This window comes from Choloepus didactylus, chromosome 12, assembly GCF_015220235.1.
Source record: "Choloepus didactylus isolate mChoDid1 chromosome 12, mChoDid1.pri, whole genome shotgun sequence".
Classification (NCBI taxonomy): domain Eukaryota; kingdom Metazoa; phylum Chordata; class Mammalia; order Pilosa; family Megalonychidae; genus Choloepus; species Choloepus didactylus.
Window position 1 is genome coordinate 93,636,533 of NC_051318.1, and position 24,435 is coordinate 93,660,967.

At 48.0% G+C, this 24,435-nt stretch overlaps 1 protein-coding gene across 1 annotated transcript in view; it reads left to right on the plus strand.

Annotated features, from left to right (window-relative positions):
• The first annotated feature begins 248 nt into the window (after positions 1-248).
• SIAH3 (siah E3 ubiquitin protein ligase family member 3) overlaps positions 249-24,435 on the plus strand; it is a 73,946-nt gene continuing 49,759 nt past the window's right edge. The window contains exon 1 of the mRNA XM_037800292.1: positions 249-398. Coding sequence (XP_037656220.1) covers positions 264-398 — 135 coding nt within the window. The 5' untranslated portion in view covers positions 249-263. The remainder of the gene's footprint in view (positions 399-24,435) is intronic.

Below are 24,435 nucleotides of genomic sequence, written 5' to 3' on the forward strand. Positions count from 1 at the left end.
CCAGGCTCAATTCATCGGGGACTTTCGGGAGGGCAGGCATTTGGTATTGGCTGTTCCTGCACCTCAAGGATAACATTCCTGTCCTTTTGATTGGCCGCCTCACTGCTGCAAGATTCTAACCGTCTTATCCTGACGATGACTATGAAGGCGCGCTAGAGCCGGGCTGGGGAGGAGGGTCCCGGAGGCTGCGCTCCTGCCAAAGCCCAAGGACTTCCAGCTTCCTCCGAGGCTTTCCTGCGCCAACCAGCCCCCCAGAAGTTGGGATGCTTTTCTTCACCCAGTGCTTTGGGGCTGTGTTGGATCTCATTCACCTCCGGTTTCAGCACTACAAGGCTAAACGGGTTTTCTCCGCCGCCGGGCAACTTGTCTGCGTCGTAAACCCCACGCACAACCTGAAGGTGAGCCGCTCGCGGTCCTTTTAGATTCGGGTGCCTGGGGGGTGACCCTCCCCGCGCGCGCACGGGGCTCCTCGCGAGCAGCGGCGCCGGGACCTCGGCGCGTTCTCGCTCCCCGGGTGGCTCGGGGGTGTTGGTGCCCGTGTTTTGTTTCCTTGGCTGGCAAGACAAACTGGCGTGATGGGATCGGGTTTCTTTTCTTTCTCCCCAAGCTCTCAGCCGTGGAGCGGGAGGGGTGCCAGAAGTGAGGGTGGTGGAGGGAGTAGGGGCGCGCCCCCGACTCTCTCCCAAATATTCGTGGACAGATGTTTAGGAGACGCGATTTGAAAAGTTACCGAAATCGCAAACTGCTCCAGGTGTGTGGAGAGGCAGGAAGCCACGTCGAGTTTTTGGACGCTGCTTCTGGCTACTGCCAGAGACCTGGGACCGGGCGAAGGGGACCTTTCTGCAAAGTGTGCGGCTGGTGTGTTTTTGCGCTTATGTGTGCACGCGCGCAGGAGTTTGTCTTATTTCCTTCCGGCTAGCTCGATGCTAGAAGTGCCCCTTCCACTGAGGAAAGGAGGAGGAAGGCTTTGCTTCAATTGTGTAATGATGAAGCCACCCTCTGGCTGCTGTTGTCTGAATCGCGGCAGGCGGCTGCTCGCCGAGGCTGTGCTGAGCGTCTGGCGCCGCCTCTGCATTTGTGTCTGCAGGTCAATGCCCTTCGCGAGAAAGGCCAAAATAGGAGATCCAGGAGGGAAGATGGGCTGCACCTCACGGCCAAGATTGATGGGGAAAACAAACGAAGAGCTGCTGGCTGGGGGTGGTGGGGCAGGGGTGGTGGGAGAGCGCACCTGAGCTCCCCAGATGTGGAACTCTGAGCCACCGGGACGGGTCCTAAAATGAAGGGGGACTGGTTGGGAGTTGTGTTTGGGGAGTTGTGTTGCTGTCCTCCTCACGCCACCAGAGGGCTGAGTGACGGGGGTGGACAATGTCTGCAGTGTGAGAGCTGTAACAGTCTCAGTGAGGATGGAGCGGTGGTTCTGACCGCTACTGTTGGAGCTTTCTGCTGTCACTTTATAAAGTCCTAGGAGGCAGGCTCTCCTCAGCTGGAGCCCTGCAGGTTGGTGCTGATGGGTGCCTCCCCCACAGGGTTTCCTACAAGTCCCTGGGGCCAGATGCCAAGGCCAGCCCTGGGTGAAGGGGCTCTGGGATGCTTTGGGACCTGGAATGCACCGGACCGGGAAACTGGCTTTCAGTAGCACTTGAGCTCGTGACTGATGTCATCTCACTCGCGCTCTCTCACTCCCCCACCCATCCCCACCCCGGCCCATTCATTCCACTATTTCATTTACCCTTCGTGGTTCAGTTTCATATATGAGAATTCACGACCAGTCATTCTTGGTGAAGCGCATGTACGGTGTACATATTAAAATATGATCTGAATTCCATTTTATGGCCACTTTGGAGACCTCATTCGAACTCCCATTATTTTGTCACTTTACGTTAGCAGCAAGAAATTTTGTTTACTCCTGTTTTGCATTTCAGTACTTTAAAGATTGTCCATGAGACTTAGCATTTCCGAAGTTTGAATTTATACCGTTCGTGGCCTGGAGCTGGCCATGGGGGATGATGGGTTTCCTAAGGGGCTGGGGAAAATGGTCTGATGTCTTTTTTCAGTGATGACTGCCTGGAATTGACCTGCCATCCTGACCTGAGCCAGTCAGGGTTGGAAGTCCCGACTGGGCTCTGAGTTATATGACCTTGAATAATTCAACCTGTCTGAGCTTTCCATTCTTCCCCTTCCAAACTTGCTACACGGTGCTGTGAGACTGAAAAGAGATCCCGGAGTGGGGTGTGCTTCATAACACTCACCTCCAAAATAATGTACGGTATTGCATATATTCGGTAGGATTCTATTATGAGCTTCAAAAGTTGTCACTTTAAAGCCTCCACCCCACTTAGAAATCAGATAAACCTATAAGAATAGGTGGCATGTGCTTTGAGAGGTGATTTTCCACAGTGCACTTTTTCCCGTACATTCTCATTTGGCTTTTCATTTCCCATTTGGGGATGTGGTTTAGACGAATGGCACCGCAGGTAAACAAAGCCAGCTGAGGGCCACGGAAGCTACCGGGGCGTGCAGCAGGGCCCACCGGGGATTCTGAAGGGCAGGGGGAGACCCCTGCAGCCCAGCTGCCTCTGGGAAGGTCCCCGTCAGCAACAAGCACACACCCAGGGTCCAGGTAGCCTACCAGGTAAGTGTTACGTGCTTTGCACACCTGAGGGTGAACAGCCCTTTGCAGAGCATGGAAAGGAACAATTCTATAGAAGCATCACTGCCCCGTCGCTAAAAAGTGCACAAAACCTCAAAAGAAAAGCACCCCTTCTAAACATTCATTTCCATAAACACCACAGAAATATGTCATAAGCTGTGATCCAGGTAGGGGTGAAAGCCTTCTTTTTTTAAAGAAAACTGAAAAAGCTGTGGAACAGTTAACCCAGAATAGCTATTGATCTGCGGTGCTTCCCCACACTTTGTATGACAGGCTGGTCTCTGAGATGGTGACCAAGGACAGAGAGCCTGCCACCTTGCTTTCCATTTTGCAGATTGCATGTAGCCACAAAGAGGGCTGGGAAGCCTGGGTTTTTCCTTTGTGGGAACGTTTCTGCACTTTGTCCTTTCCTGGGCTTTCCTGAGAAAGTTCACAGCATTTTTAGGACCTAAGGCAAGTGCTGAGTTAAAATCAAAATTCACTTACCGAGCCGAGAAAATCATGTGTTTGCCCTGCTTTCTATCGGTCACCTTCATTTTCCATCTTCTTAGGGCAAATACTCAGTAACCTGGGAATCCTTCGAGCAAGTGGCTGCTCTTTCTCAATAAAAGGCAAAAGCTTTCCTGGGATGGCAGGTGCCCAGTTAAAGCCACTCTACTTCTTAAAAGGGGTGCTCAGAGTAGCTGGACCTTGGGTTTATGTGGGCTCCCGGCTGGGGAAGATCCACAGCAGAGCCTTCTCCAGGGGGTACAAAGGAGAAACTGTTTCCCAGTGTCTTTCCAACTGTCCTCTCCATTGCACAACTTGAGGCATCTGAACGGTGCCCCCCTACCCCACTTCTCCTTCCCACCCACGAAAAGCGTGCCACCCGGCTGCCGCCTTTCTTGGCTGGCTGCCCTTGGTTGCTTCATGCACACAGGTCACTAAAATGTGGCTGAGTGGCTTCAGGCTGGCAATGGGGCCTCCAGCTGCTGGTCCTGACTCGGCACTCCTTTCTCCCCAGTGCCCTTTGCTTGTTTCCAAACCAAGAAAGCCTTTGTCTCCTGGCTCCTCTCCCATCAGGTGGCGTCTATCACACCCTGTCCTGGGCGGCCCTGCCTTCTTCTGTCCAGTCTGTGTGCCAGGCTGTTCCCAGGCCTCCTCCCCAGGGAAGGGTCTGGAGTGCCAGCCAGAGCTCCTCACGGGCAGCCCCCAGTGCTTCCAACGTGGACAGGGGCTGGGCTGAGCCAGGCTGACCACTTCCGCCACTTGAGCTCAGCCCTGGACAAACAAGGCTCTGCGACAAGGCTAGTAAAATGCCTCCTGGTAAAGTCCCCGAAAGGGAAGGATGTTCACTGTCACCTTCATCTACTCCATTGGGGTCCTCCAGCTCTTCTCTAGTGTAACCCTTTAAACTTGGGTTCACTCCCACACACACACACACACACACACACACACACACACACACACACACACATGGATGAAAGGCACAAGTGGGACAAACAAGGACTTCAATTCAGTGACCTGAACTAAAAGCAGGTCATTTCAGTAGCTTGACTTGAAGCATCCACGAAACTTCCATTCTAAAGCCAACCTGTGTGGATTTTGGACATGTGTTGTGTGACAGTGACAAATGGAGGAGGAAGAGGGATCTCCAAAGGAGGGGGAAAGAGAGATGCATGGCAAAGACAAATATCACCTCTTCCATTGATGGGTTGAGCCCTGGAAACCCCAGGCCGCTCTGCAGCTTCCACTGCTGTCCTGGGCCAAGTCTGCTTGACACAGCAGAGCAGGAGGCTGAAGGAGAGCTAAAGACTGAGCCTTGTTTTTAGAGATTTAGCAATGGCCTTTGGAACGTTCTGCACCAATATCTATTTTCAAGCCAGTAAAGGCACCTCACAAGACTGTTTGAAAGCTAGTGGGTGGTTCACTCAGCTCTGATTTATTCTGGGGGTTCCAGTACCCCTCCTCTGGCAAAGTCACGACCTTCCTTCTGCCCAGCCTTTGCACTGCCTTACTGCTCCCTGGCACTTTTGAGGTGCTGGGGAAAGGGAAAGGGAGGGGACCCCAGACTGGTGGACCAGATGCCAGGAGCTGTATTCTAGAGGCTTCCCCATGCATCCCCTCCCAGCCCTTCCATTTCTGTGACTATTGAATGACCCAGGGCACAGCGCAGTCGTGTGGCTTTTCTGGTTAATGGTGATTGCAAATGAGGCTCCTGAGTCACATAACTGGGAAGCTCGTGGCCCTGAGCTGTAATTTGGTACGGCCGTGTGCTGGTGATTGAGCTGGAGAGAGGGCTGGAGCCTGCGGCTGCAAGGAGGTAAGCCGATTACCTCTGGACTCATTTATCCCGCAGCCCCAGAGCAAATTTTGCCGAATTCCCTTCACCCTGGTCACTCAACTTGCAGGGAACTGTTTGGGGGGGAAATTAGAAAACAGTCCCTGCAAGCTTTCTTTGCAATCCACAGAGAGGTCAGAGTTAGTTGCATGGTTTCTCTGAGGTCAGATGTTTGTTTTTTTTCCTAGCAATTAACAATAAGAAAAGAAAAACATTAACCGTGAAGGTATTTTTTTTACCCTCAGTAAAACCATCCTGACCTGATGACTCTGTTCCCCAAAGGGGAAAGGTGACCTGTTTGGACGTGAAATGTCACATGGAAGGAGTTGACCTGGAGAGTGGGGGCCTTGCCTCCCACGGGGGGGTCTGTGGCTCAGAGATTGATGGAAGTCAAGAAGTCAGAACTGGGAGCTTAAATATTATTTTACAGGTAAGGAAACTGAGGCCAGGGAGGGGAAGGGACTTTTTCAAAGTTGACGTATTTAGCGACGGAATTGGGACCGGAAGTTGGTCTCTGATGCCTGGATCTCCTCCATTGCCGCAGATGAGCCCGAGCTAAATGCCCCTTGCTCGGGTGCATACTGTGGGAACAGGAATTGTGGGACCACCCTTCCTGGACCCCATTACACCCCAAGGGCTGCACCTACTACCTTCCATCTCCCCCTTCCCCAGACCCATATTTTCTCAAACACATCAGAGCCCCCGAACATCACCCTCCCTTATTCCCTCACCCCTCCATAAACTCTCTTTCCTGTTTTAAAATCCCCTTTTTAAAAAAAGTACAATTACTATGACTGCATGCACATCGTGTTTTAAAAATCAAATGATGAAGAGTCACTGAGTGATTAAGCTCATGGTCAAAAGCATCAAGCTTTGTAATTTGCCCTTGGTGAATATTTTATAAACCTATGAAGCTGTTGTGGGGAGAAGCAGCAGGCAGATAGGGAAAAAGCACAAGCTTCAGGGGAGACGGGCCTGGGTTCGAATCCAGCCGAAAGCTGTTTGTTGGAGGTGCTGATACGTGACCTCCAACAAAAGGCTTTCAGCTTCTTTCAGGCGTCATTTCCTCCTTGATGAAAAAAGTGAAACTAATACCCACTTCGTAGGGTGTTTGCGAGGGTTAAAGGAGCTCATGTAAGTAAAATGTCAGCCCGCCAGTAGAGTCAGTAAAGAGCAGCAGTTCCTGTTAATCTGATCATTACCATGAAAGCAGCTCCCCAGAAGCCCGCTCGCCTCCCCACGCCCCCCACCTGGAGGCCTCAGGCTTGCTGTTTCTTGGTATCAGTGAATCGCCCTTGACCTTGAAGAGAATTTTGAGTAGAACAATTTCTGGTCTTATGACAAAGACAGATTGTATCCATAAGGTTTAACTTCAAAGGAGGCGCTGGGCCCTGCGTGGGTTCTGAGCCCAGAAGTGCAAGAGGAGACGGGCTGGTGGTGGGATGTGAGCCCAACGGGCTGTGTCGCCTGTCACCCCCAGAGCCAGGGGCCATGCAGATAAATCCCCTTCTCCACCCAGCCTGCACACTTGCCTGTCATGACTTACTCATGACTTCTTTTCATTAGCAGCAGCTCAAGTACGCATAAGGGTAAGTGGCTCAGTGAGGGGCGTGGGATTCAAAGCCTGTGTACCGGGAGGCTCAGTGACCCCACTGAGGGTTCGTCAGGGTGGGTTGAGGCGGGAGGCACCACTGGATGTTGTCTCTCTGTCCTTCAGTTTATCCCACTGAGTGATGCAGGATGAGGGTGGGGGTGATGCTCAGGAGAAGGGTGCAGCCTCTGCAGTCCAGGGAGGGCAAGACCCTGAGAGGCTCTGACCTTTCCAAGCCCAGAAAGGATTCCCAAGCCCCACTGACATCAGAGAATTAAAAAGGGACTGAGCTAGGTCCTAGGTTGGGGTCCCCTGCACTGCATCCTGATTTTCTAAACACACATGCATGATGGTGATTCTGAGATGCCAACCTGTTTGGGTCCTGAGTGGTCTTGGGGGCATGGTCTTAGGCTGCAAAATCCAGTGGATGGAATTTAGTGGTCCCATGAACCACATGAACAAGACCCCTCTCCCCATCCCAGTGTGCGACCCACTCCTGTCCCAGCAAAGGGGAGGGGAGAAGGAGGAGTCAGGAAAGAAAGAAGGAGCCTTCCAGTTGGAGCAAGACAGATGTGGGTTTGAACCCAATGTTGTCACTTGGGCAAATTTGAGGGTCTTTGACCTCCCTGAACCCTCATTTCCTCATTTATACAATGGTTGTTGTGAACTTGCTATAATAACATCATCATAATATAAATGATATATTAGAATATGATGCATATAAAGAACTTAGCAGAGCACCTGGCAAATAGTAAACTCTCCATAAATGGAAGCTATGATCCTTCTTGTCAGGCTGGGTCTCTTAGATATGTTAGGTGGCACACAGATTCTGACACAGTCCTTTTGCCCAACTTTCTGGGTGACCAAACTTCTATGCAAACTAGATGTTGGAGCCAAGAGGGAAGGTCAAGAAGGAAAAGAACCTACCTGTGGGGTGATCAACACTTGGAATGATAATGTGTTCATGCTTAGAGGACCAGGATGAGGTTCTAGCTCGAGGTCAGGGGCTGACAAGGAGGTGTGAAGGTTTAAGGCGACTTGCCCAGTGTCCCAGATCAGGAGGGGGAGTTGGGTCACACACTCACGGCTCTGCATCCCAGTCCACGATTCCAGCTGGTCGGCCATGCTGCCAGGGCTCTGGCTTTGGCTGAAGGACACTACAGTTCCGAATGTCTTCCCAGAGGCCGTTGTCCTCAGGGCCTTGCCAAGGTATAAATCAACAGATCAACCATGGGGTATTAAAAGGCACCTATTCCTTGGTTCTTTCAAGCTAGAACAGATGCATAGCGAGTGATGGAGATGAGGCTCGAATGAAGTCACCAAACCACGCAGCCATAACCCCAGCCTTTCCAGTAGCGGGATGGATCAAGATCTGCTACAAAAGCCCAAGAAGAAGAAAATGCCATCGGACAACAGACCTGAGATCCACCTAATGTTTTCAGCAGTGGATGACTTCCAATTGTGGTCTAACTGGAAATGCCAGTTGTGCTTGCAAGATGCTGTATCTCTTAATAATTTCGTGGTCCTTTCATGTATTTTTAATCTCGAGTCTGTGCCCAGGAGGGAACTCAGCCTTGCAGAGCTGTCTCCAGCTGCCGGAACTCCAGCATGGGGTGAGGAGGGGCCCGGGGAAAGGGCAGAGGTGACCCCCAATCCCCACCCGGGAGGAAGCAGGACCACATCCTCTATGGAAGGAAAGGTCCAGTGCAGACCCTGCATGGAGAGGGAAAGCTCAGCATTGGGGGAAGCTTGGCAGGAGGAAGGTACCAGAGAGATGGAACCAAATCCAGATCAATAACAGATTTTACAAAAGTCCAGCTGGCAAGTCTAGCCATCTGCCAGCCTTTGTAGCCAGACACTCAGGCACCTCAGCTCCCACTCCTGCAACTTTGCCAAGGGCTTGCCAAGAAATCCGAGGTGAGGGGCTGCTTGGAACCCTGGCTTCCTGTTTTGTGAATTGTGGGCGTTATGTTAGGCCAATATACCCTGAAATCCAGACATGACAGTTTTCTCCCAAGTCGGTTTTGCACACAATAATAACAAAAATGATAGCAACTACTATGGAATGACTGACAATTATTGAAGGCATGCTATGTCCAGGAACTGCCTTAAATGCTTAGGTATTTCATTCTCACCAGGAAGTGAAGTATTACCATTCTCCATGATCCCCAAATCAAAGTAGAAAGAGCTTAAACATTGTGAACTTAATTAACAGCACTGAATTATATATTGAATATGGTTAAAAGGGGAAATTTTTTGGTTGTATATATGTTGCTAGAATAAAAATTTTAAAAAGGAAAAGCATAGGGCTGTACAACCTAAACAATTAACTGTAATGTAAACCATGGACTATAGTTAATAGTGCAATTATAGAAATAATCTCTCATTGGTTATAACAAATGCACCACACTAATGTAAGGTGTTAATAAGAGGGTGGGATGTGGGAACTCTGCATTTTCTGCAGGATTTTTCTGTAAACCTACAGCTTCTCTCATTAAAAGAAGAACAAAGCTTGCTCAAAGTCACACAGCTCCTTGTGGGACAGGCTTTTAAAAAATTTTTTTTAAAAATTCAGCTCTTCTTGATATGTCAACCCTTACAGTTCTCCTTTCACAACAAACGCCAGAACCAACTTGCTTGGCCATAGGACTAATACTGAGTAGATGAGATTTCATTTTAAAATATTGTGCTGGGAGCCTGTCTTATTCATCCCTGTGTATGCCAACATCATGCACACACACGGATACTCCAGCCTTTGCTGCACAATTCTGGGAGGCATTCTCTATGCTTCCAGAAGGAATCTCAGCAGAGACTTTGCCCTTTTCTTCCTGCTTCCTGGAATCACCTCCCAAATAAATGACTGCATCCAAGTCCTCATCTCAGACTCTGCTTTGGGAGAACCCAAACCTAAGACTCTATGTGTGTGTGCACATAATTTTTTATTAGCTAACATTTATTGAGCACTTACTAAGTGCCAGGCACTGTGCTATGTTATTTATCAGAATTACCTCCATCCCCAGTTGATAAAGGAGGAAGTGAGGCAAAGAGAATTTGATTAACTTGTCTAAAGACATGACCAGTGGGCAGCAGAGTTCAGCCCATGCTTTGAACCTCTATGTTAAGCTGTTTCTTCATCCTGATCCCAGAATTGGTTCTCTGGAAGCTTCTCCAAAAGGCTCGAAAACCCACCCCTCCAAATCCAGGCTCGAAAAACATTGTGATCTGCATAAAATACTTCATGTTACACCAACAACTTTACCTTAGTCCCCCACTCAAAATGATCCTGCAGCAAAGGGAGTTTGTTCACCATGACCAATTTTTCAAAACGGGTTACCTGGTTTAACAGGTGGACACAATGTCTCAGATTAGGACTGACCTCCAAATCTGGGGCATGTGACTATCTCGTCAATATGTGACTTGCTTCTTGGTGACAGTGGGAGCTAGCTGGCCATATCAGAAATGCAAAGACACATCCAAGCATTAGGAGAGCAATAAATGGGCCACCTTCCCTCTAAAAATAAGAGGGGGAAAAAAAAACACTCGCACAAAAAAACAACGAAAGAAGTCTTTTAATAAAAAACAAAATGTCCTTTAAAAGAAGGTGGTTTTTCCATGTAACACCTGTTCTCTAAGCTTTCCACAGGCTTTTGAAATTCTCTATCTCATTAGCAATCATCCTAGATCACTACATTTTTTTTTCCGAAAATCTTGCAGGGATGGAATTTTAACGACCATTTTCTACCTGATTTAACTCAGCCTCCACCTTAACTGATGGCAAACTTTCCCTAACAGTCTTTTATACGTGATCTCTTTCCAAAACTACTGTGGGAATAACCACGGGAGGGAGGCGTCAAGGTGAGAGGTGAGCTTACCTGAGAGGAAAGGGGGATGATGTTGGAGCTGCATGTCCAGGGTGGAAGCAATGACTTCAGACCAGACAGTGGACAGAAAACACCCAGCCAGGAGCCATGGAGGGGAGGTCATCAGATAAGCTCACAGAGGACTGCAAAAAACTCACAGGGGAGGAGGAAGTGGAAAGAAATAAAAGAATATCTGCAAAGAAAAGACATCAGGTGTGAGTAGCGTGTCATCGCTGCCGTTCGGAGGCCCCCACGAAGCCCCCCTGTCGCAGCACCCCTGGGGTGGTGGCCTGGTGGGACACGGGTCACTGACCATAGGAACTGTCCGTCCGTCTGTCCTCTGCTGCCCCCATGCCCAGGCCTCCCCACAAGCGGGATGGCTGACGAGCACATCAAGAAACTGCCTCCTTGAAGCCAAAGCGATACATCTGTTTAGGGTAATTAAATAAATGCCAGTTGGACCGCTCTCAGTGTTGCTTGCTGAAGCAAGTGCCATAAGCACGACTGCTCTCCAAGAATCGAGAGAAATTGAAACAGAGAGGCAGCTCCAGGGCACTTACCACCCACTCCTTGAAAATGGTCGGTCAAGGAGGTTTCCCCAGAATCAAGAGGCTAAGCTTTTACTGGCAGTTCCTGCTCGGCTCACCATGGGCTCTGAGGGCGTTTAACCTTGGCTTCTCCATCTGTCGAATGGGAAGGTGACACTTGCTGTCTACCTCCCTCCAGGTGCCCTGTGGGTGCAGAGATGAGTTTTCACACAGCAACGTGTCTACATGCTGCCTCTTTTCAAAAGGGATTTGGAGGGATTTATACCAAATGATGGACTGATGCAGTGAAAAAATGGGAACAGAATGGAGAATGCAAGTAGGTGAACTGTAAGAGCTTAATCTGTTGTCATGGGTGACAGAAATTTAGTAGAAAATTGAAATTCAGCGGATGGATTTTAAGCACCTCGAAATGTACTAGAGAGATCATGGACTTTGGACTCAGATGTGCCTTCGAATTTGGTTCTAGTATTCATGTCTGTGTGTCCCTGGGCAAGTTACTTAACTACCCTGAGCTTTGTTTTCCTTGTCTACGGAATGGGTATAATAAGCTGTACAATGTATAGTTAGTACATGTAACATTGATACACATGTACTAACGTAAACATTGATATCCTGCTGTCTCCCTCCCTCCTCCCCTTCCCTCCCCTCCTCCCCTCTTTCCTTCCCTCCTTCTTTCCCTCCTTCCTTTTTTTTTTTTTTTAATAAGGAAGTCTCAAGAACACATTTGGTTAGGGAGTCAGAAAGTAATCTCTGAGAATGAGACAGAATTTGAAATTTGGAAAGGAAGAGAGTTTTGTCCTGCAGGGAAGGGCCACAGTTTCGACATGGGAAATGATGCAATTAACTTATCCAAAGTTGCCGGGTGAGTCTTTTAAATTCTCTGAGCCTTGTTTTCATTATCTATGTGTGGAATTTATAAGACTGGTTCCCTCGGCTACCCCAGGGCTTGGGAGTAGGAAAGGGCATGCCCAGAGGATGTTTTTTGCCCCCGTGAAGCTGGGAAGCCAAGGCCTGGGCCCCTGCTCCAGTGAACCAGGGAAGCACAAGTCCAGACAGATGGACGGCCTCCCAGGGGCAGGATGGATGAGCAGTCCCAGGGCTCTGGGACCTGGAGCCCGCTGATCGCCCTGCCTGGAGCAGGTCGGGGGATAGCAGAGGTGTGCTCGTTTACCAGGCACTGATGAGGAAGTGAAGCTGGCAAATGCAATTGTTTCCTCTCGGAGGCCCCTTGGCTAGGTCCAGCCTGGCAGGATGTGGTGTCTGGAAAGTGACCGCTGACATCAGCTCCCGCGGCCACCAGCCCCTGCCTCCTGGCCCATGAAGCTTCACCCAGGGACAACCAGCCCAGCCCCCTCCTGCTTGGTGATCCCCTGGCAGCCCTCACCCTCTTTGACAACATGTGTTCCTGTGGGTGTCTGGGTCCCCACGGGACTGAGGGTTCCTCCAGGGCTCCGTCTCCCCAGCCTAGCAGAAATGACCGGCGCATAGTAGGTGCTTTGTAAAGGTAGGATGAATGAATAAACGGAGGGGTCAGGACTGGAAGATCAAGGCAAGGCCCCTGTCCTCAAGCACTGGGAGCACAAGGTAGAAGCTTACGAATAGGTGAAGAGTTGGGAGCCTGTCCCCTGCACGTGGTCCAAGTAGAAAGGTAGTTTTAGGAGGACAGACAGGAGACAACGCCAGGTCCCAAGCCCCCCAGACCCTTCCTGCTGAGCACAGTGCTGGGCTTCTGAGTCCGGCCTGGGGCTGGGTCCACCGATGGGGTGGATGACACGGGGCAGGGTAGCATGTCCGTGAGTATTGTTTCTGGAGCCAGACGTGCTGGGTCCACCGTAGCCTCTGCAGCTATGGGTCGTATGACTTTGAACTTGCAACTTAACCTCTGGGTCCCTTGGTTTTCCCATCTGTAAAATGGGAATAATACTAGTATCTGCTTCTTAGGGCTGTTGTGGAGATTAAATGTGTCAACATAGCAAGTGCTTGGCACAGAGTATTAGCTATTTTGACTGCCGCTGCTCCCGCTGTTGTTAATATCGTCATTATCAGGTGTGTGGAGGGCACAGGTTGTCCCTGGCTTCTGATGGTGTTGCAGAGAAGGGAGAAAGTAGTGTCTGGTGGGTACTGGCTTCCAGCCACTGTGTGTAGCTGCTCTAATTTTAATTGGTCAGGAACTGATGGCCTGAAGACTAGGTCTCTATGCGCTTTTGAGAAATGCTTTAGATTCCACTTTTTGAGCGTGTGGGGAAGAGTTACTACCACAACGGTGCCCATGGTTGACTTTCAAAAGAACCCGGCTTTGCAATTTGTTTGCTGAAGTGTTCAAGTGAATCAGGGGTCTTCATGGTTTGGGGAATGGCCAGTGGGGTCGGTCTCTCCTCTGCCTTTATATTCTATCTTGTGGGCTCTCCAATCTAAAGAGGCCAAAAGAACATGAAAAGGGTCCTTTCATTGTTAAAGGGAAGTTCCTGTTTATAATACACACTGAACTTACTATGTGCCAGGCACACTGTTCTAATTGCATATGTTACTCAACCCTCAAAATCATCTGTGAAGTAGAGCTATTATTATAGCTGATTGACGTATGAGGACTCTGAGAAACACAGAGGGTAAGCAATGTGCTCAAGGCCACACAGCAGTGAGGGGTGAAGCCAGGAGGAGCAGCCCAGGATCCCAGTTGCAGAATCCCTTGTGTGTCTCCTACCATGCGTTTTCTCCTAAGGGAAGGCCTACGTTTAGGTAAATGTACAAGGAGGCAAGGGGGATCCCATAGACACCCCAGGATTCCCTGGGCTGACTCAGGTGCTCTGGCTTCAGAAGGGGGGTTTTGTGCCCCACAGGGACTGAGCTGAGGACAAAAGGGGACATCCATTGTGAGGACACCTCTGCCCATGCGGGGTTCCTGGATTCCCAGGGAGAATCCCCTGCAACCCGGGGCCCCGCTATTGCATCTTCCCATTGTTTTTCTAGTACCTCTCAGATATTCCTCTGTCTCAGAACATGTGAACTTCTGATTTTCAGGGGGCTTCGGACCCAGGGACGTTCTCCTCTTCTCCAGGAGAGCAGAGGAAGCCCCCAAGAGCCCACTGATGTTGGTAAATAGGCCGGTGTGATCACGGGGCCTTCACAACAGGACAGACTTTTCTTTCCCCTGATAGAGATAAATGTTGAAAACTCAATGATGATGAAAACATTGTAATGTGCCAAGCACAGCATGTTTAGTTACAAAAGCCAGGAATAATTGCTTCAGCCTCACTGCTAAAAACAGCAGTTGTTGCGGCCAGAATAATTCTAGTAAGAAATTGGCATTTGGGGATTAATTGTTTAGAATGTAATGACTGCTACAACCCAAACTAGTGAGAACAGAAGGCAGTTTCCAATTTGAATTTGGGGAATGAAATGAAACAGGCTTTGCCAGACTGACTGGTACCAAAAAAAGAGAATAGAAAGACCTTTTTTTTTGACCTCAGTACTGGTTAGGTGGAAAATAAGGAAGCATTTTGCAAGAACAAAGAACAGCTTCTGAAATGACTAGCCAAAAGCCTGTGCAGACACCTCAGGAAAATTCCTGATTGACTGTGAAAACCCTGGCTGAACTCTTCCAGCCAGCAGAGGGTTGGCTTATCATCGTGCTTGGAAGAGAGAGGGTGAATGCCAGCTCTGGGCCTGTAGTCAGGCCCACCCTGCCCCTTACCAGCTCTGACCTTCAGCAGGTCAAATCCCCTTTTTGAGTCTGTTCTCTCCTGCACAACAGGGAGGGAGAGAAACACTCACCCTGCCATCCAGTGAGGCTTACTGTGAGGCTCAAATGAGAAAAATCTCTGGCCAAGTGCTGTGTGATCTTTAAATCACAATGTTGGTGGAAAGTATTATTTGGACAAATTATCCCCTTTCCCATCCTTTTATTTGTTTGCTTATTGGCCCTGCCTTGATCTAAAAAGATCTGAAGACAACTTGTGTGCTTTGGTTTCTTTTTTTCTAATTTCTTGCCAAGCTATAATCACCATAGAGAAGAACTGTCATGGCCGGTGGTGGTTCAGGGAAGACATGGCATGGTTTGCTCTGTCCAGCTGGACCAAAGGGAGTTGGTCCATTCTAAGGGGGCCTGAGGGAGCCAAAAGTGTCCTGGCAGATCAACCCCAAGCTGTGCCCTTGCTGCATGATGGCTAATGGAGGGGAGCTAAGCTAAGAGATGAAGATCAGAGTTTGCCCCAGAGAAGCTAAGAGAGGACCCTCAGATGCTTAGAGAGAAACGTCCTGGAAGAAAGAAGTAAGGACACACAGAAGCTGAGAGAGAGGAGCTGAAACACAACCCAGAAGCAAAGGACCAGCAGAAGCCAGCTACATGCCTTCCCAGCTGACAGAGGTGTTCTGGACGCCATTGGCCTTTCTTCAGTGAAGATATCCTCTTGTTGATGCCTTAGTCTGGACACTTCCATGGCCTTAGAACTGTAACTTTATAACCTAATAAATCCCCTTTATAAAAGCCAATCTATTTGTGGTATTTTGCATAGGTCACTGGGTCCTGCAAAGGGTAAAACTCACCAAACTTGTAAACTGGAGATTAAAGGCAATTTACACACAAGTAGGTTTTAGGGTGGGGCAGCTTGGGTTTGCCAGCTCTAAGTCCTGGGGCAAATCAGCCTTTCTAAACATGGTTTACTCACCTGCACAGTGGGTAAGATAAAACACCTACCTTGTAGCCCAGGGGTGAAGGTTAGATGAGTTAGTGTCCAGTCGCAGTACTTTTAAAAATTGTTACGTTATATTTTGTTATGAGCTATATAAGCCATTGCTTATTAAAATGCTTTGAAACTTTGAAATGCATGGATTTTTTTAAGGTGCAGTTTTTCCAAACACAAAAAAAATGAGTTAGTTCTTTCCTAAATTGTACTCCTTTCTAACTCATCGGTCAGTAACACCCATTTTCATGGACTGATTTCTTTTAAAGGTACATGGGTCTAGACTTTTCTGCATGGTAAGCAGATATCCCCTTCACCATCCAGTATTACAATGCGACTGGAATTCAATCCAGAAGGAAACTAGAGCACGCTGCTGAAAGCGGCTTATTGAAAAAGACCTTTCCTATCTAGTGACAGGCTTCACCCCGAGCTACCTGAAAGGGGCTTGGCCGTGGCTGCTTTCTATTCTTTATGCTAATGCCCCAGCTCTGATCTAATTGCACTCATAAGCTTAGCTGGGGACGAGAGGAGCTTTTGACTGTTCTTATATTAAGTAAGCTGGGAGAGCAGTTTTGAGCTTCACAAAATGTTCGGTATGCCTTCCATATTATACTGCTGTTTAATAAGGTAAGTAATTCTGTTATTCCCAAAATCCAATTTCAAATGGGAAGTGGGCTTGGACACAGAGGCATAAAAGCTTTAAGAGTGGCATTCATTCATTCATTCATTCATTCACTCATTCATCTGTCAAACCTTTACCTGATGTCCACTAGGGATGAGGGACCATCCCAGTCCTCGTGGGAGAAAACAAAGAGGGTCAGAGCCCTCTTAGGGCTTACCTGGGTGCTCCCCTAGATGAGGTGTCGGGAATGTGAACTTCAGCCATGGAGACACATGTGTCCAACCAAACTGCAGGATGAGACAGTCAGGGACAGGCATAGGAGGAGATGGGCAGGAGGGGGATCCCACACTGAGCCCTTCTGCGGACCAGGTACAGTGGGGTGCTCTGCTTTCCGTATCTCACCCCGTCCTCCCAATGATCCAGCAAAAGCTGCTACTGGCATTCTCATTTCACCGATGAGAAACTGAGGTTGAGAGAGGCTAAGAAAGGGCCCCAAGTCACGAAGCTCATAGTGGAGGTAGGGCCAGCCGTGTGGTTTGCGGAGCCCAGTGCAAAATGAAAATGTGGGGTCCTTTGTTGAGATTTTAAGAATTTCAAGCACAGCATGAAATCAAGTGCAGGGTCTTTCTAAGCCCTGAACGTGGTCTTTGATTGGGGGAACTACAAAGAATTAGGGATGCAGAGAGGAGGGAGGGACTAATTTTTCCTGGGAAGTCTGATAAAATGAAAAGCTTTATTGATGGAGGCAGGAGTGAAATGGAAGGGAAATGCCACTTTTTCATATCTTCTGGGCACAAGACTACGCTGGTGACTGTTTTACCGAATTAACCAGAGCAAGATGTAGTCAGAAGCTTAGGTATCTCCTAAAATCTAGAGGACTTTGAGCCTGTCCTGGGATGGAGAAGAGCCTAGTTTTAGGGTTCATTCTCTGCTGTCTGGAACTTTCCCAAGCAGTTGCACCATCCCAGTCCCTCTGAGAATTCTGTGACCTTCTGGGCCAGCTCCAGCCCTGGTCTGGGCGTGTATATTAGAAATAAGTTCAGTTATTTAGTTGGAAATAAGTTCAGTTGCAAATAATGGGATAATCAAGCAACAGTGGCTTAGATAATGTTTGTTTTTCTCACAAAGCAAGGTCTGGGAGTAGATCATTTCTAACATTAGTTCGAGGGCTCAAAATTTCAGTACTGGCATCCCTGCAATTCTCTTGGCCTTTCCCTCAGGTTGTCACCTCATGATTGCAAAATGCTTGCTGCAGCTCCAGCCATCTTGACTGCATTCAAAGCAAAAGAATATCGAAGGGGAAAGGATGACAGTGTTCCCTTTTATCAGAAGGGCAAAAGCTTTCTGAGTAATCCCTCTATTCCCCCCAAAAAACAGCCCTTAAATTTCATTGATGAGAACTGTGTCACACAGACACCCAGGACTTCCAAGAAGGGCTGGGAAAGTATTGTGATTGGCTCAGGGGGCCACAAAGTTGCGATGAACAAAATCAAAGTACTGTTAGCCAGGACGAAAGGAGAAACAAGTATCAGGTAGGCAGCTTAAGAGCATTGGCGGCTCTTACAGAATAGACTCATTCCCTGAACTCACCCCAGTCCATGTGTGTCTCCCAGAGCCAGTCCTAGGGGGTCCTGGGGTCACAGTTGGTCAGGAGCATCTTTCATTCCAGGAGTGTGGGGAGCTGACACCTCCGCAACCCATGGCCTGCTAGCCCATGTCACGTCTTCTCTCTCCTTCCGGCTACATACAATTTACACATTGGGTTTAGGTCTTTCTGAACTTGTCTTCTCTTTCCTGCTGGACTCCATGTCTCAATTCGGGGAAATGTACTTAACGATACCTACTATGCTAGGAGCTGTGATTGTGCTCCACTTCCATTAATATAGGATAAAGGCTGCCATGCAGATATGAAGAGCGTGATAAGAGAAAGCATAGCTTGAAGAGTCTGGGGGGAAGTTTGCAGAGAAGACAATTCATTGGCTCATTGGTTCAAATATGTCTTGAGAACCTGGGTATTGGTTTCCTAGGGCTACCATAACAAATTACCACAAACTGTGGCTTAAAGCAACAGGCGTTCATTCTCTCGCAGTTCTGGAAGCCAGAAGTCCAAATCAAGGTATTGGCCTTCCTTGCCTCTTCCCACTTGAGTGGCTCCAGGCATCCTTGGCTTGTGGCTGCCTCACTCCTGTCTTTGCCTCCGTCTTCCCACGGTCCCCTCCACTGTGTGTGTCTGTGTCTTCTCTTCTGTCTCTTATAAGGACACTTGTTGCTGAGCTTAGGGCCCGTTGTGTAAATACAGTTGTTGGAACAAAGCGGATCAAAATAAAAAAATAAACTTAGCACCTGAAAGTCCTATGCAACTACAGTTTGAATGCTCAATGCAATTTATTTGCAGTGTCCAAGATGACCCATGCACAATAACCGGGTCAGAGCACATGATATGTTTGAAGGCGGAGGATATGGAGGATATCAGGGTCTTTAAAGTCCTGTGGCCCAAGAGCTGCTGCACTGCATCCCCTTCCAACAAGTCCACCTTTTAACGAGTGGGCTCAGGAGCTGCATCTGACATGATGCTTCGTGGAGGATCGAAAGCTGATGGCAGAAGGAGCTGATCTGACCGCAGTGTGTCCACTGCAAGAAGGGCAACAAATCTTACAGCCGGGAGCCCGAGACTGGGCATCTGTCCTCTCAACCTGATACTGGCCAGAGCAGTGTCTGTGCTGGGCTTTTACAAGTGCCCGTCTGTCTGGCATTAAGCCCATCTGCAGCATTTCTTTATGCACAGTTTTGTTATCACTTATTACAAAAACTTGTTTTTCTCAGCTTGTTTACATCTATTTGTGGTCAACACATTTACAATATTTTGGTATATTTCTTGATTTGTTTGCATTTTAATTGTACTCAACATGTTTACCAGTTTGGGGGATTCACAAACATTGACATTTTAATACACAACAGCATCACCCAGATAATCCAGGATGAGCTTCCCATCACGAGATCCCTAATAACATCTGCAAAGACCCTTTTGCCAAAGAAGGTCACATTCCCAAGTCCGGCAGTTGGGACATGTGCGTATCTTTTGGGGTCACCACTCAACCCACTGCACCCCACAAGCACTTGCATCAAGCCCTGTCCTAGGCTCTGCAGCTGTAGCAGTGAAGGAGACACCTGATCTCAGGAGGCTCGGTTTAGTTCAGGGAAGAAGATAAATAAGCAGTATGTAAATAGACAAGCAAATGCGATGCTAAGTGCTCCACAGAGCATGAAACCAAGCTTCCATGGAGTGGTCATCCAGGAGTGCCTTCTCTAACAAAACGGTCTGAAGACTCGAATCTGAGTGAAAAGAACATTCTGGAACCATGCAAGGCTCCAGGCAGGGAAAGGCCTTCCAGCAGAGATGAAGGAGAATATGCTTGCTCTTGGTGTGTGGGCTGGTTTGGATCTGTTTGCACTCCAGAAAAGACTATGTTCTTTTAATCCAATCTTGTGGTTGCAAATCTATTGTGGTTGGGACCTTTTGATAAGGCTGTTTCCATGGAGATGTGACTCATCCATTTGTGGAATGGACCTTTTGATTAGATTATTTCCATGGAGATGTCACCCCATCCATTCAAGGTGAGTCTTAACAGCTTTACTGGAGTCCTCTATGAGAGGATGAAAGTCAGAGGCATTTTGGAGAGAGCTCAGAGAAGCAAAAATATGTAATCCAGAGTTTGCCCCTGGGAGAAACAAGCAGAAGAGCTGAGAGAAGCTAAGACAGAAGCCCAGAGGCATTTTGGAGAAAGCCATGGAAACCAGAATCTAAACTCGGGAGAGGCCTATCAGATTCCGGCCATATGCCTTCTCATGTGACAAAGGAACCTTTCTTTAGAGAAGTTATCATCCTGTTGTTGCTTTTTTGGGGACATTTTCATGGCCTTAGAACTGTGAATTTGTGAACTAATAACCCCCCATTGTAAAAGCCAATCCATTTCTGGTAATATTGCATTCCGGCAGCTTTAGCAAACTGGAACAGTGTGTTAAGAAACAAAGATGCGGGACAGGGGTGTTGGGTTCCAGAGGGAGAGAGCAGTGACCTGGGAGATAGGGCTCCGTGGGACCTGGGTTTTGGTCTACATGGTGTAGGGATCCTTTGGGGGAAAGCGGAGTCTTAGAGAATGAGTTCCAGCTATAGAGGGGAGTGAGAGAGGGAGGGGGGCCGCTCTAGGAAGAGAGCAGAGTAAGAAGTAAGGCCTTTAGGGGGCATGTGTCAGCCTCGAGGACCACCTGGGGGCTAAATATCCAGAAAAGAAATGACAGGGACCACTCCTGCCCCCAACTCCCAGGAAGGGGCTGGGTGGGAAACATATAGAACCGGGCAGTAAGTTAGAAGTAGAAGTGGGCCTGGCCATTCATCCTGGAGTGCTCTTCAGGGCCTGTGTGGAACCTTACGTGTTGCAGGCCGAAGCTGAATGTTTGTGGAATGAATGAACAGGTGAAGCTTGCTGAGCACCTCCAGAAAGCAGCAAGGGCGAAAACAGCCGCAGCAACAGGAAGTGCTGTATCTTAAGTAATTTCTTGCACACAGAGAGGTTTCACAGAAGACGCTGACTTTCAAAATTGTCTCCTCCCGTTATCTTTGGTGGAAAAGGGAGCTGGGAGAAGCAGGTAATCTGGAGGCCTAATTTACAAAGGTGCAAAAAGGTAAATTAAGATTTAACACCTTCTACCCGTGACAGAAGCACAAACCCCAGACTGGGGCCTGGAGCTGCGCCCCTGGCTTTGATGAGATTCATTTCCCTTCCCATATTTTATGGTGTGAAGCTCAAGGGTGGAGCCCTCAAGCCGTCCCCCGCTCCCCCTCATCCCCACCCCCAAGCTTTTCTCTATAATGTACATTCCCATTTATTAATGTGATGCTCCCAGAGTCGAGATAATGATTTAAAAGCTCTAATTTTGTTACATTCTGAAGCCTGTCTGCCATCAAGGCTGATTGTAATGAGATTTGGGAAGGAGCTAGGCTCTTAGCCGGGGTCAATTCATCTTTGGGAGAAAGTGCTACCATCAAAACGCCCAGGAATTATTAGCACTTAGGGGAAAGCTGAAGAGACCTATTAATGCAAGATACCGAGGGAGTCCTAGAGTGTGAGGTGCAATTATATTTCTTATTTATTTCCCCCTGCTTCATATTTAAGGGTGAAGAAAAGATAGGTAGGTAAAGATCTCGTGCAAATCAATAAATATTTATTAAGTACCTACAATCCTGTAATCGTCCCGCACTTGGGCGTAAGGGTTCAGCCACATCGATTCTCATTTCACTTCTTTCTCAGCGCCACGCTGGGAGATAGTCGAGGAGCCAGCCTGCCTCTTTGCTTTTGTTTTGTCTTGCTTTCTTTTTCTTCTCTTTCTCCTTCTTTTTTTTTTTTCCCAGGGCTCAGCAAGGATAAGGGGCTTTCCCTAACAAGTGGTAGAGCCAGGAATTAAACCTGGATTTTCTCCTTCAGGGTCCACTGTTTTGGCAAGCAGGGCAAGCCACCTTTTTGAGCCAGGCTCTGAGTGACGTGCTCTGGGTGGGGTGGGGGCGTCCAAAGGAATTTAACCCTGGGGTCCCTTTGCTAACTGGGTTCTCAATTCTACCTGCCTGTTAGAATCACCTAGGAAGTTTTCAAAAGAATATAGATGACGGGGTCCCACCCCCAGAGAATATTTCAATTGGACTGGGATTGAATACAAATCCCTGGCTCTCGGAAAATGATGGGAGAGAAAGGGAAAAATATGGGAAGTGACAAATGGGTAGTCTGGAAGGTCACGGTTATTATTTAGTATTTTTAATAAGAGCAAAGCTTTATTGATAGCAGCCACGTGCTAGCTGATGGGTCTCATCACATTTAATCCTATGACAGCCCTCGACTGTGGGTGACACTATTTATACCTTTAGGGGAGGAAATGGGGAAATATAGGGCTTAGAACTAAAAGGAATTGACCTTAAAACCCACATGCCCCAGTTTCGACTTATATGATTTCACAGTTTCCTAGTTTGTAAAATGGGGATGTAACAATTGCCCTGCTGGGAAGATCAAGTGGATTAAGATGCATATTTGAACTTTATAGGGCTGGCCGTGTGGGCTATTAAAACACAGTCCCAGTGATCCTACAGAGGAGAGAAGTGGTGCGCAGAGCCTTTTAGCAGTTTCTCTAAGGTCCCAGGTCATGCAGCCAAGACCTTGGGGTGGGACAGACACTTCTTTTGATACAATCAGCATCACTCCCCAGACTTGCAGGGTCTCTAGGATTAAATCCCCCGATTAACACATTTGTGGTACCAGTTTGGCCCTGAAGATAAGTGTGTCTTTTGACCACTGGCTTAATTGCTGGGTGGAAAGATGCAGCAAAGGCTTTTTAGTGTTGTTTTTGTTTGTTTGTTTTTGCATAGCAAAAGTTTTGAGACCAACACGTTTCAGGTGCATGGGGGGATCCCAGAGTAGGCCAAGCTTTCTGGGCTGAGAGTTCACATTCAGATAATGAGAGAAATTTTGAAAAGCTGGAGGGCATGTCAATTGTAGCTTGCACAAAAGCAAAGAACATGAGAAAAACTCCAGCCAAAACTCCAGCCGTGGAACAAGAGGTAAGTTTTCTGAGGTTGCGACTATAAAAAGACACACGTATCTGGGAAAATAGGGCAGGCCTGCCTTGCCCGTAGCAGATGCGAGCATCAGCTGAAACAACAGACAGGCAAGCACCTTAAAAATTCAAAAGCAGCAGAAAGCCCCCAAGTTCAGCCATGGCTGCACATTCGAATTGCCTGGGGAGATTTTACCAAACTGCCTGATGCCAGGCCTTCACCCCAGACCAGTTAAATCCACACCCAGGGTGGGGCCGGGCAGCGAGGTTTTGTAAGAGCTCCCAGGCGATTGGGAGGTGCAGTTAATTGAGATACAACTTCCTGGGAAGCACTGGGCACACACACGTTTGGAATAATTTTGTTATTCAAATAGTCCCAGGACTACTGGGTAATGGGATGCCCCCCATCTATTGAGGTTCAAATAATTGCTAACAGCGCTACTCTGTAAGCCGAAGTGACCTGTTAAACCTAAGGAAGTACTTTTGGTCCAGGACAGTGGATTATAGGAGGCCCTGGAGTGTTTGCCTCCCTCTGGGGTGGCCCAAGTAAAGATCTCTATAGAGGATGGTCTTTGGGAATCTGTTCATTTGCGATTTAATAAAAGGAGAAAAAAATTGAACCTCGTGGAGGTAACATTTAAGGGAGAGTTTAGTGGCCCTGGGGGCAGGGACATGGGATTTGGGAACCCAATATCTTTAAAACCAGCCCCCCATCACAGACTGAAGATACATTTCTTTTTTCAGGCCTCACCGTCCACTCGTTGCACACGGTAAAGTTACCATCTGTAGGATATGGACTTCTTAAAAAGTAATGCTTTCATTATATATAAAAAATACAGCTTCATTTTCAAAAATCAGAAAGTAAAAGTATAAAAAGTAATAGCATCCATATTCCTACCACCCAGAGACTACCTTTATTAATATTTTTTTTACTTTCTCCCAGGGTTTGGTTCCATGATCATGAAGACTTTAGCTCACTTTTTCATGGTGTTGCTTACTCTTGAGAAATAATTCAGAGCTGAAGCTTAGTTCAGAAAAGCCTCAAAATCAAATGCAGCTTATTTAGTTACCAAAAAAAAAAAAAAAAAAAAGTCCTTTTTGCTCAGTCTGTTTTCCAATGATCCATACGTTACCTACTAGTCTTTGAAAAAATAATGGTTACTGGGGAAATATAGCCCCCTCTAAAAATTTATATTGGAGCTGAAGATCAAGCCTCCAAATTGCATTACCGAAAGATTGCAATTTTTCTTCTCATTTTTCCCCAATGATGGGAGTGGGCTGTAGACAGGTCTGAGTTGAGAACCCAATGTGTTCTGCAAAGCATCGTGTCCCGGCCTCTGGGCAGGTCTTAGGGCCAGTGCTGGGAAACCTTGACCAGCAGCTCTGGGGGCTTCTCTGAGACCCTCCGAGTCCCCACATGTCATGCGTGCCAGGGGACACCTGCCTCAGAAGCAAAGGCTGTATTCCTAGCTAAGAACACGCAGGTAAGATGAATTCCCTTTAACTGCTGCTGATGGCCCTCATAAATCACAGCTGGCTGTTTCCCAGGCCCTCACCCCTGCTCC